This window comes from Ruditapes philippinarum, unplaced genomic scaffold (genome assembly GCF_026571515.1).
Source record: "Ruditapes philippinarum isolate M1 unplaced genomic scaffold, ASM2657151v2 ctg2187_1_1_1_1, whole genome shotgun sequence".
Lineage (NCBI taxonomy): Eukaryota > Metazoa > Mollusca > Bivalvia > Venerida > Veneridae > Ruditapes > Ruditapes philippinarum.
This window is the reverse complement of record NW_026866177.1, coordinates 164,271-178,278: the sequence shown is the minus strand read 5'-3', so window position 1 is coordinate 178,278 and position 14,008 is coordinate 164,271. Positions and strand designations below refer to the sequence as shown.

Below are 14,008 nucleotides of genomic sequence, written 5' to 3'. Positions count from 1 at the left end.
ATGTACATCTCATCTTTAGATACTAGTAGGTTAGAATATAGATTTAACTTGGTAAGACACTACTAAATGCCTCAGTGGCAAGATCTAGGCTTTAAGATGCTAAATCATTACATGCAAATAAATAAATAAATAAAAACAAATAGCTATTTACAATATGAGTATAAATATATTAACAAGACAAATCAATGGGGAATGACTGTGTTATATATTGAATGGAATGTTTGAAAGTGGTTTTAATTATTTATAACACATTTTTATTTCTATTATATTTTTTACATTATGTTGTTAAAGATACATTAAGACTGTGTTTAAGTATTATTGAAGAAAGTTGTTCTGAACAAATGAAATTTTTAATTCAGTGAACTTCGATTACCTGATTACAGAATTTAAAATCAGAATTTGTGTCAATGGTTACTGATTTTGTCCTAGTTTATTGTGTGTAATGTAAAATCTGTTTAAAATTCTATTGTTTAAACATTATTGTAATCTGATTCCCTTTTTGAAAGATGTAAAAATCTGTAAACTAATTTATCATGTTTACATTTATAATTATATAAACACAGGGTTTTTCCTTAGAACATTATTGTAAAAACATTGAATAATGTATGTAAACTTTTTGTAACTTTAAAGAAAATTTGGATTCAGTAAAACATATTACTTCAGTAAATGTGAACATTTGGTGTTATAACTGTGTTAAATTGTAAACATCCACATTTTCTTTATGAATACAAATGGTGAAATCACCTGTTGTTTTATCATATGATATCTGTAAATTGTTTTAGGTGTAAAAATTAACATTGATTTAATGAACAAATTGCACCACATGTAACGAGATGGAGATCAAATCTTTTGAAAGTAAGCATTTTGTAATGTTATCATCTTTGACTGTTAACATTTGCATTCAATTTACATGATGTGACATTATCTATCTATATTCCATAAAACAAGGCATACTATTCATATCACTGTGTCAGCTAATCATTTAACCAGGGTCTTTCAAAAAGAATGGTCTGGAGTCGGACCAATTTTAGGAAAAAAGATGTCTAGGTTGAATCACATGATTAGGTTGTGATTAGGTTATTTACCGACCATGATCTGGCATAGTACATGACCATTCAAAAATCAAATTATAAGATAATGTTTTGTTAAATCGGTCAAAACATTACTGAAAACTAATCCTGGCTACATAACATTACAAGATTTTGCTTTTAAAAGGGCAGTTTTATAGATTTGCTATGAAAATTGAAATACCCTAAATTTAACTTAGCATGTTTTACACCATCTTGTAAAATCTGTAAGCATTTGGTTTAATAAACATATGGTTTCGTCAAAGTTTCTTGTAAACAGTTAAAAATGTTTACCATATATCATGTAAATGTTTACCATTTATCATATTGTAGACAAAAATACCAGTGTTTAATTTGCAAGTATTTATCATTTTAGCATTTGATTTGATTGCCATAAACGTGTTTGATAATAGTCAATTGACTAAAACGCACCAATTTCATCTCATTTAAACTGTTGTTAAAAAAAAATAATTAACTTAATTTGTGTCCTATTTTTAATGTAAACAAAATAATGATATGTCTATATTGTCTTTCCCATATTTCTTTGTTTATTTACAACGCATTAAGCATCTACGTGATTATGATCATAATTAGGGCTCCGGGACGCTTGATCCTTTAGAATATTCTTCATTTCTGTTATCAGATTTTATAGAAAGGCATTTCATAGGCATGACAAATGAAATTGCTGCACCTATACTAAAAATAAGTCCTCCCCATGCGAACCCATACGCCCAGTCAAAATCCCACCTCCTAACGGCCTCCGCATACCGGATATCCTGACCAAACTTGACCGGAAATATAACCACGACCATAAACTCTAGTAAAGCTGAAAGAGAAACAAAAAACACCTATGTCAGGCCTCGCAGGTGTAAAATTTGACATAGTTGTGCCTCTTTTTTTCGACTAGCAGCACTTTTATCTATAGCAAGCAAAGACTGTACTATACAACAGTAAACTTGCGCGGTCTCGTTTTGACCGATTGCTCAGACCTTTTATGACATTCAAATAGAGGCACGTGGTTCTGAGAAAATTATACGTGTCAAGGTACTAAAATATTCTTAGGATAATTTTGTTGTTTTGTTATTGTAAACTCTTAGTGTTGTTGTTATATGAGAATAATTGTAAATACATATATTTTTGGTAAATAAAAACATAGATACACATTTAGTTTATCATCGTTTGTTTGATTTACTCAGGGTCTTTCAAATATTTGAAAGACCCAGATTTACTTTACTTTTAAATAGTGTCACTCACAATGAAGGTGATGACAAGCTTTTCTTGTTGCCTGGTACAGCAAACAAACTTAAATCAAAATGTTATGGTAAAAATCACAGACATGACATGTAGGACTGTCCTTGATGGCAGTAAAATCTTTGGATCCGGCTGGCTGCTTAGACAGCTAGTGCTTGTTTCTAGTTGGAGATATTTTAATACGAAGGTCCCATGAATAAGTGTTTTACATCTGTTTTATTTATAAATGCATCGTTTTTACTTCTCAAACTTCTTGCCATATCCTCCAGAAAATTACACTTCTGAATGGACTCGCTCATACAGGTGATTCCGGTGGCGTCTTTTAATAAAACAAGATTCTAAAATGGATTTAGACATCGACCAAAAGTGGTTGCTTTTACTAGCATTTATTTGTCTTTACAGAAAGAATAATAAAGTTGATACTTTACCTACGACAGAGAGAAACCCGGCGGCAACTTTATAGAATATGTTGGGTTTATTGTCGGGATCGCGCATGCCCAGTAACCCACAAACGGAGGCCGCCATTGACAGGATCAGTGCTATTATACTGAACACGAGACATACTGTAATCCAGTCTGAAAAATAAAAAAAGTTTCATTATTCAATTTAGGAAATAAATAATTTAGAAAAATAAATAACCGGCTGCTAAAGATGTTATAGCTCCGCCTACAAGATCACGTGGACACTGAGCAGTTAATTTGGCGCTTTATGATGATAATATTTGGCGGGAAAACCACAAATAAAGTGACTATGCAAAAAATAAATGCCATCAGAAAACTTACTTAGATATGGGAGATTTCTTTTCGCCAGTAATTGAAAGTTATGAATATAATTATAATAAATGAATAAGTTCGAGCGGATAGGCCGCCTGCCAGCTTCGGCAAATATGTGCAGTTTGTGTAATGAAAGTATGATGTTATAGTAACCACATGTCAACTTTTAAATTTATTGAAATTGTAATGCAATTTTCTCATCAGTATAAACACGGACTTAAATTATATAACTAAAGTCTGTGGTATAAACTATCGAGATAATGTAAGTAGAAATTTTCGTAGGCTGCGCATAATGTATTAAATCATTTTTATGAAATAGATGATTTTGCCTTACAAAAACAAAAACGAAAAAAGACAGGCTCTTTATCTGCCAAAAGCATGTTACGTTTAAGGAAAATATGTACGCGTATATCTTTTTGTACGACAGAGACAATCATCAATACATCAACTAAGTAGGCCTGCCTAATGGAGGGGCTTCTATCCAATATATCACTTTACTTCGCTTCAGGACATCAATAGATTCTTTATTCAGTATTCAATGTTCGTTTATTGCAAGCGATACGGTCTGTCTGTGCAGAAAATAAAACAATAAAACACTAAAGAATCAACATGTTTGTTAATTTATCAACGGATCTTTTTGGCGTCGACTGCAATTGGCAGCATGTCAAATACGTACAGGTCTTCTATTATTTACAAAACAAGCACTTTTAAAAGAAAGTGAATGTATCTAGATCTATTTTAAGCAGAAACGTGCATTTACAAAACGAGTGAACGAAATATATACTATTACCTTCATTGACACAGATAATTAACACATCTTCGAGTCTGTTGCACGTTTTCCAGAGTCCCCAAGTCCAAGTTTGATCCTCGAAGTACAGGAACCGAACTACCACCCAGCCTTCCCCTGCCACTGCCACAAGTAACCATACTACTGTAATAACGCATAGAACTTCTGCCACAATCTAAACAAACAACAATTAAAAAAAAATAGGAGAAGATAGCAGACATATAGCAGACGAACTAAAAGAACTGCTGAAGATATATTTAAGGGTTTCTAATTTGTTACGATTTGCTACTAGATGTAACGCCGTTAGTAAATGGTAAAGGAATTCTGACCATTCGTCAATGTGTCAAGACAATTCTGACTACCATAGCATTCTGCTATTTCCAAATCGATAAAATATTTCCAAACGCTATAAGGTTTAAGGCCATATGACAGATCCGTTCAGCAGTTGATTAATGCAAAGTTAACATATCTAAAATCAATACAAAATGTAAATTGACTTACTTTCGCAGGCGTAATAACAATAATCTTTTCTCCCATTATTCCCAGAATTGTTGCAGATATTCATTTGATATTGTTAGTTTATATAAAGTTATCATCGTGATGCACGATTGTGAGCAAAAAACATCCAAATTCCCGAGCACGAAACAAGTGCATTCCGGACGGACCGGAAATTTATCGGTAAACTTCGGTAATTTCCGTAAGTAATATGTGTGTTCATTAGAAACGTTCATCGTTCAAGGTGCAGTTGATCGTAGCATTCAGTTTAGAGCAAATTTGATTTGATTGTAGGCGTATGATACATCCTGGAGTCTTGCTAAAAAGGACATATGTTAAACTCGTATGTAGGGGTACTGATAGCCTTATCTTTATAAACAAAAGTTTTTCCATTTCTATTCGTACTCCTCGATAGTATAGTGGTGAGTATCCCCGCCTGTCACGCGGGAGACCGGGGTTCAATTCCCCGTCGGTGGGAGGTGTTTTTTTCTTCTTTTTCTTACAATATTGTTTTTATATCACCATTCATTATTCAATATTTGCTATTTTTTTTTAATTTATCTTTTATACGGTTTCAATCAGATTAAAATCAGCTGCTAAATATCGCTATGCATGAGCTTTTACATGATAGATCTGAATCTTAGTCACATTAATACAATTTACAAGAACATTTGATAAGATGTTTCTGTAACATTTAAATTGCAAACTTTTGCAAAGATTTTCAATGCTTTCTGTAAGTAGTGTAGGAAAGTGACCTGCCCTGTAACTTCCGTTTGTATTGACGCATCAAGGTTTTTTTTTTTTGTTTTTTTTTGAGAATAAACTTTTTTATTTTAACAACCTTGGTAGATGATCTCTCATTTTGTGAAATAATATAAAAACCAGAGTAAAAGTGTTGTTTGAAGGAGAAATAGACCAAGGCCTTGTGTGGTCACGTTTCACAATATTAAAAAAATTGAACAATCTTGATAGTCATTGTCATGTAAATACGAGGGATGATTGATAAATTGGCAATATTGCTTTATTAATGAAACCTGGATTTAATAAAAACAAGCTTATTGGACTTGATGCCATCATGGTATACCGTATTTTTTCATTTATGTAAAAATTTTTTGAAAACCTGTTTTGTCGTTGTAACAGATGTCCCATACGTGTTTAAATATTAAAATATTTTTGATAAGAGTATTTACAGGGGCGTATCACGTTGGGGCAGGTTCTGACCCCAAGCGTCTGTGTCATTATGTTGACATCATGCGCCTTATGGACAAAAGGTGTTTCTGCGTAATAACTTCTAAACATTTGTATGACGCCGAAGTGTCACGCCAATGTCATTTGCGTTCGCGCAAAATTTGCGTTAAACTAAACATGTTTAATAAATTCAAAGTATTTCAAGTCACCAAACAGTGGTTGTAAGAGATACTATGTAATTCTTCTTCTTAAGTATTAAATATCTACTCACCTAACTAATGACAAAAAAAAGAGAAAATAAGTTATTTCACTTATACATGTAACGAGTTTTCTTGTATTTTGATGAAGAAAGCCGTCGTTTATCAAACTTATAAAGAGGATTTTCAGTTATTCTTTTTGGCTTACATGGTAATGAAAGTTCTGAATAAAATTGAAATATTCTAACAACATTCAAGGATCTCCTGTGAAGTTTTAATGATACCTACCCAGTGGTTGAGGAGGTGCTTGGACAAATAGACAGACAGACACACAGTGATTGATCAGCATGTTGTTCATAACAAGAGCGATCAGTAATCACATGTGTCGCCTCATGATGGCCAATTTCATGTTGGGACAAATTTTGTGACAGACAGACGGACAGTGCACAACTAGACTTGGTACTGATCATTCCTGTAAAGTTTGGATTGAGAGGTTTGGAAACCAGACTTGGGGACATACAACGACAAGCAGTGATCTGGAACTCAGACATTTGTTCATAAAACACTTATTATGTATACATGATATCGACATCGAGTCAAATTTGAATAATATAGATGTTGCACCATGGAGCCATTCACAGTCTACGACCAGTTAAGCTGACCACAACAGTGTCAGTCTGGTTTAGAAACTAATTAAAATCGTTGCATTAAAGTGAAAATTTTCATACCATTAATAAACCAGCAATAAAATCAATACAGATAAACGATGTCTGTACAAAATATGCGCATTTTTACTGCCTGCAGCGATTTGCAGTTTACAAATGTTAGATACAATTTATTTCTTAATTCAATTAATGTATATACAAAGCATTTTGTTTCAAATTTAAATCAGAAAGTATTTGCCAATATTATAAGAATTATCATTTTGAATTTCAATTTGTCTGCCAATGAAATTTTTTTGTATTTTAAAACTTGCCAAAATTTAATTATTCCAGTCCGTTCATACAGTTTCCTTTCTACGGTCATTCGCACTGTACCTATGCTCTGGCATGTACCAGAAGTCAGTTCATTGCGAAAAATGAAGGCAACTAATATTGTTAAACTACTTGGAGTCTGCCCCGAGGAAAGATGTGCAGGTTGAACTGCGCTCTGGTAAATTCAATGATCCAGAGAGAAAACTACCAACACCACTCCAAATATGGTGGAAATAAAGTACCTATCTCTGATAAATGGAGGCATTCCCAATATCTTAATGTGGGGCATTTCCCCAGTTGGTTACGTTTTCTTTGATATATTATTTGAGTGTAGACTTTTGACAGATAACCCCTTATTTTTTTGTCATTAAATGAATATAATAATTATTTGTTTACAGTAAAACAAATAATAGACAGTCACAGTGAGTGATAAAAGTAGCACATATTGAGGATCATACTGAGCTCAGGTGAGCTAAAAAAACAACAACACATTTCAATATCTCACTTCATTTAAATTTTATTCTGTACAAGGCATTTTATTTAAATTAATATGCCATTTACACAAAAAGTTTCTAAGCTGATATATATAACAGGTAACAGTTTCATGTACTCTTGAAATAAAAACAAAAACACACTTCATAAACTGTACAACAGAGATCTTGAAAACATTACTAATCATAATTACTTCCCCTGATAACCTACAGCAATTACTTCCCCTTTTAACATAGAGTAATTGCCTTCCTTAATTACCTCCCCTGTTTACCTGTAATTACCTCTCTCGATTACCAAGAATATTTACCTCCCCTGATAACCAAGAGCAGTTACCTCCCTTGATAGCCAAGAGCAGATACCTCCCCTGATAGCCAAGGAGTTACCTCCCCTGATAACCAAAAGTAATTACCTCCCCTGATAAAACAAAAAAAGTTTCAACACAAACCCTTTCATACCCTTGCTTATTGCGATTTTTGAATAATATCAATATATGTATTATATTATTTTCTTGTCAAAAATAAAAACCAAACTGTTTTCTGCCTCTCTACTATACAGTCTTTTCCTACGGACGATGAATCTATTTACAAATGTACATATAAAAATGTCTAAATATAAATTGCTGCAATTTTTCAATGGGTGGGGTAAACACCTTATAGACTACATGCAATTATTCAAAACAATATCATTTTATTTTTTTTAATAATTCATTAAAAAATAAGCTCAAACATTACTAAGAATTTCACTCATACTGGTGAAATATGGAGAACATAATTCAGTCAATCCATTTAAATAAATCTTTTAGTTTAAATATTTATTTTTTGTTAATTAGATGCCAATGAGATGTATACAATGCCCAATTTTTAATCTCAATTTCTGACCTTGACCTTATGGCTACGGATACAATATGATTTTTGACATTTTTCATTTGAATACAATACACGATGATGATTTATATTATTATTTATAAAAGTTATACAAAGCTCATATAATTCTGTAGGATTTTTGTTTTATCCAATAAGAAACCAGAATTGAAAGTATTGATTGATTGATTTTGATAAAAAAATAGTTAATGGCAAAACCAATCCCCTTAAATAAGACAGAGAAAAATAAAAGAAACCAAATTATAAACATCCCTTAACTTTCCAACTACATCATCGCAGCTAAAAAAACAAAATTCTCGCGGAAATTTAGTTAACATGATGGTATAAAAGAACCTATATGTTTTGTGTCTGAATTATTTCATGCAGTATATTGCAAGTACATGTGTGCTACAAGATTTCACTCAACAACAAAGGGGGGTCATATTGTAATGGTGAACACATTTTTACATTTTTAGCAGTGATTATAATATGTACAGTTAACCCATTACCCGCTGAATTTCTTCAATGGACCAGTCCAGCTTCCATTTCTGGAACAGTCCATTATCAATCTTGGGTATATCAAGATGAACATTTTGAATCTGCTTAGTGTTGAGCCAGGCCTTACTGCATAGATATACAGGTTGGCCTGGCTCTATACTGATGGCAAAGGCTAATCATTTTTGTTTTCCAGCAGGGTTTGAGTAAATACTATGAAAAGAACACTACCAGATTATCTTGAATACATATCTAGGCACAAGAAAAGAAAAAAAAAAAATATGAATGAACCTGTAAGAATCTTAACAGATCATGTTCAAAAACTATTTTAAACTTACCCAAAAATTTAATAATTCTTTAATACATTTAAAACAGTTGATGATTACTAAGTAGTAAAAATATTGACTTTCATCATGGTCAATGTCAATGCATCAATATATCTTAAAGGGGGCTTGCTTTTAAATCAAACTGTCAATGTAATGGTTGTAAAGTTCATATAATGTAAATAAACATCATTAGTTATTGCCTTCATTAAAAAAGAAAAATCTTGGAAAAAAAAAAGAGGAAAATATTACCTTATTCTAAAATGTGAATAACAAATTTATGCAGTACACTATTTTGAACATCTAAAGTCTAAAAGTCCTGAACTGAATTTAAAATTGAGCCGCTTCACGACAAAACCAACATAATGGGTTTGCAACCAGCATGGATCCAGACCAGCCTGCGCATCCTCGCAGTCTGATCAGGATCCATGCTGTTCGCTGGCAGACCCTATAACAAGTAAAGAAACTGATAGCGAACAGCATGGATCCTGATCAGACTGCGCGGATGCGCAGGCTGGTCTGGATCCATGCTGGTCGCAAACCCATTATGTTGGTTTTGTCATGACACGGCTCAATTAACCCTTAACCTGCTGGAACCTGAAGTGTTAAACCTTTACCATCAGTATCACCAGGCCAGCCTTCCAAGATGTCTGACCAGGCTCTATACTTGCTGATAACTCTAAAATTCTGTATTTTGATATCGAAATCCCTTATACTTTGAATGGACTGTTCCAAATTCAAAGCTGGGCAAATCCATTATCGAAATTCAGCAGGTTAAGGGTAAACCAACCTTCAGTCAAAAGAAAGCACCAAATAAGGTGAAAATATGATACACAAAGTAAAAACAAGGAATGAGCCACGCCATGACAAAACCAACATAGTGCATTTGCGACCAGCATGGATCCAGACTAGCCTGCCCATTCACGCAGTCTGATCAGGATCCATGATATTTACGATCAGTTTCTCTACTTGTAAAAGGGTTTGTATAAACGAACAGCATGGATCCTGATCAGACTGCGCAGATGTGAATGCTGGTCTGGATCCATGCTGGTCGCAAATGCACTTTGTTGGTTTTGTCATGGCTAGGCTCAAATATATAGTTCATATATACAATACACGGTAAAACACTTCAGTCACATTTCAACTTCATCAAGGGGCAGCCAGTCATATGCTGTATAGTTAATACATGGCAAATTTCTTGCCTTCAACAGAATATACATGCATTATGTCATATACAATGAAATTCTGTAACACACTTAAATTATAGAGGAAAAAAAATCAATGTTTAAAAAAAAAATCAACATTCCAAGAATACACATTTATACATGTAATAAATGAAGTAAAAAACATTTTGTCATGTACATGATACAGAAAATGGTAGATATATTTTACACACACACAAAAAAGTTCATCTTGATTCACTATTACCAAATTTATGCTGTAAAAAAACTCGTAATTCAGTAAAAAAGAAGTTATTATTGTAACTCAATGAGTAAAAATGACAGATATTTAATCAGGGACAACCATGTGATTGAAAATTTGTCTGTAACCCTTATCACGCTAAAAATGTTAAATGGACTTGTCCGTCTTTTAATCTGGACAAAACCATTTATCATTTTTAGGGGAAAAAATTCAAAATATACATTGAAAGATATAGCAAACGGTGCAGACCAAACAGAAATTTTGTTTTTGTTTTTATGTCTTACGCAACCATAATATTTTCATGAAAATAAAAAGTAAAATAAGGAAACATTTTATTACCCGGAATATGAAAGGAAATATGCATATAATAATAGTTATGTTTTAAGATATCCCACTCAATGTAATGACCAAGGTGAAATGGACATGTATGATTCAATCCATTCTTTTTTTACATTTAGCATAAATTGTGAAAAATTTGATGTTACATTGTAAAGTTAAACATACATGTTTGAAAATGAGAACATTTCATGTATTTCACCACAAATTGTCAAGATGTTAAGATGAGGGTCAGTTTGACCAAGAGTAAAAAAGAATACTGTAACCTCACGGGTTTTCAAAATAAATGATTTAATGGATATATAAAAGTGATAAATTGGCTCAAATTTATACTAAAATATTCACATTTTAACCAAGTTTCTTAAATGGACTAGTCTAGATAACATTTATGGAACTGTCCATTAACAATTTTGGGGGATATCCAAATTAAAATTTACATTAAATCAGTCAGGAGAATAGAGCCAGGTAAGACTCCACTGATGTGAGACAGGCCTTGCCTTATACTGTTATCATATCATGCAGGACAACTGCCCTATGCACTCAGTTATAAGACGGGCTATTCACCAACTATTAAGAGGGCTATAACTTAAATCTTAGCCTTATAGACAGGTCAAAAAGATATTTGTTCATTAGAAGCAAAAAACACCCAGTATAAGTGTAAAATATATGTAAACCTGTGATGTCTAGTAAACAAACTAATTTTATGTGTAAAATAAATGGCGTGAAATATGTAGTGTCTTCAACTGGTGTAAACAGAATAGATGAGAAAATGTGAGAAAATAATGGTTATATTCCAGAATAATATGTAATAGTTTGATAAAACCCTGCACTAACCTTATAACTTATAAAACTAAGCAAACTACAAACAAAAAAGAAGAAATCTATTTATGATAATGGTATGGCAAGAAGTAATTAAATGCAAATGCTAATATGTTAGTGAGAATGATTAAATAAGTGAATGCTGTATGCAAACTTATACAACAGGGAGGTAAATCGTAGAGACACACGTCATAACCATAGTCAAATAAACAATTAACAAAACATGCGAGGATCCAGAGTGGTAGTTTTGGGGGTTATAAACCCCCCCACCACCCCTGGGGCTAGTATGATGAATCCCACGAGATTTGTATATCAACTTATGTAATTTTTTTTATGAACATCAAGCAATAACAAGTGAGTCACGAAATACGAGCCCTATGGAAAATAAGTAAAATATCAACCAACCTTTGGAATATGCATTAACTTTTATCAAAATTTTGTGACCCACTCTGATGAAAAATCCTGGGTCCACACCTGCTATAGAATACACAGTGTATAGGAGTTAAATGTTTATTTCACAATGATTAGGACTCTTGACTAGACTACTAGAAATTGTGAATGAATTTATTTTTTACTATTACCCTTGTTTTATTTTTACGGGCTTTCATTGTGACCCAGTTGCCAAGGAAACTCCCAAGCAACATGTTATGAAACTGCCCAGCTTCTCTTGCTAAGGTTCTATTACATTCATTCCTGCTACTTAAATGCATGTATAACCTAAAATTTTTAAGAAATGATCCAGTTTTGGCTTTTTTCCCCCAAATATAAAAAAACCTCTTAATTCATATGATTTTATGCAAACCTGGAAAAATAATATTCTTGCTAACTCTACATATATAACATATAGTTGTATGCAATGTATATAATATTCCCATTAAAACTTGACCTATTGTTCTGGCACTGATGGCCAAATTAAACTATATAGAGACAGGTAACAAAATATATAGGCAGTTTATAATCTAGGATATTGTAATATCTTCAGCAATAGCATTTTAGAAATGTTTCAGCTCAGGGATAAATTTCACAAAACTCACAAGAACCATAAACAGCAAGATAAGAAAACCAGAGTTGTAGCAAAACATAATATTTTATATATAAATGCCCGATTGGTTGGAAAATGTCGATTTATCATGCAAATCATTACACACATCATGTACACTGAAGATGATGACTCACAACATACATGTACATGTAGTTTCAGATGGGTTGCCATACATTTTTACATACCAAAAAACATGATGGGAAAAGATAAAATTTCTCTATAATAATGAGATTGACAAAACTTCTTTCATAAACTAGTATGACAATTTAGGGAAGATGAAGAGGAATCCTGAGAAAGCTAACTGTGTTTATAATTCTACAGTAATCTAAGACATTTAACATAATTCTTAGGAAGTGCTTGATCAACAAACTAGCTATTGTGTACATGTACTTACTTTTATAGTTTACGCGTATTTGTTTAAGAGTAAGTCCAGAAGAAATCTTATTTCGCTACCATTCTCAAATCAACTTCATAGAGTTATAAGCAGTGGTGTCAAATGGAGAAAACATGGTTGTTTGCCAAGTAGGACTTGAACCCACATCCCCTTGGTTAAGAGGCAGACACCTTTACCACTAAGCCACCGCTCATTTAACGCTGTTAAAAAGGTTAATAAAGGAACTTGTTCACAGGAAATAATTTTTAACTATCTTTAAATCTAGCATTATGCAATGGCAAGCTAATTATAAACACTTCCAATTTAAGTACCAACTTCAAATACTAGTATCTTATAAAGTAATACTTGTTTTGCATCATAATTGCTTTACATTAAAATACGTTACATGACTTTAAAGAACTCACAGAAAGTAAATGTATTCATTGATGTAACCAGAAATTGCAAAGCACTGACATGATATTTATACACAATATTACCGCTATTGAGCTAGATTTATAACTATCTAAAACAAACAATCATTTTTCATTGAAATTATTTCTACATACATATAATTATATCTTAACATTTATAAGCTCACCGATTGTTTCATATTTCACTATCTTGACATATATAGACTAAATAAAACTCATGATATCTTACATACACATGAACTTATTGCGACGTGACATCTCCATAGCAACACTATATACAAAACAACCATGAACAGTGTCAGTTCATTAATTAAAATAGTAAGTATACATGTTTTCAAGAAGCAAACACAAACTGTTTGCTTCAGTATCTGTTTTGTTTTTTGAATACGAAACATAATTTAGGCAAGAAAAAAAAACCTGGTTGTTTTTTGAATACAAAACATAATTTAGGCAAGAAAAAAAAACCTGGTTGTTTTGTTTGTTTTATTGGGTTTTACGTCACACCGACACAGTTTAGGTCATATGGTGACGTACTAGCTTTACAGGTGGAAGAAGACCTCATGTGCCCTTCTGTGCATTATTTCAGGTTCCTGAGTAGAACCACCGACGTTCCGTAAGCTAGCTGAATAGCTTCCTCACTTGAAAGAATTCTAAGTCCCTGTCAGGATTCGAACCCACAGCGG

At 32.6% G+C, this 14,008-nt stretch overlaps 1 protein-coding gene and 1 long non-coding RNA gene across 2 annotated transcripts; both read right to left on the bottom strand.

Moving 5' to 3' along the window:
• Nucleotides 1-1,657: 1,657 nt before the first annotated feature.
• On the bottom strand, nt 1,658-4,563 carry LOC132731548 (transmembrane protein 47-like). Its single transcript, XM_060717740.1, has 4 exons — nt 4,380-4,563; nt 3,882-4,053; nt 2,747-2,893; nt 1,658-1,893 (listed from the first exon to the last, which is right to left on the bottom strand). Exons 1-4 carry the CDS (start codon nt 4,413-4,415, stop codon nt 1,658-1,660), a joined length of 591 nt encoding a protein of 196 aa, XP_060573723.1. The 5' UTR covers nt 4,416-4,563.
• Nucleotides 4,564-7,231: 2,668 nt separating this feature from the next.
• LOC132731559 (uncharacterized) lies at nt 7,232-12,369 on the bottom strand. Its single transcript, XR_009625909.1, has 2 exons — nt 7,608-12,369; nt 7,232-7,557 (listed from the first exon to the last, which is right to left on the bottom strand). It is a non-coding gene; the product is annotated as an uncharacterized LOC132731559 (long non-coding RNA).
• Between the last annotated feature and the right edge of the window lie 1,639 nt (nt 12,370-14,008).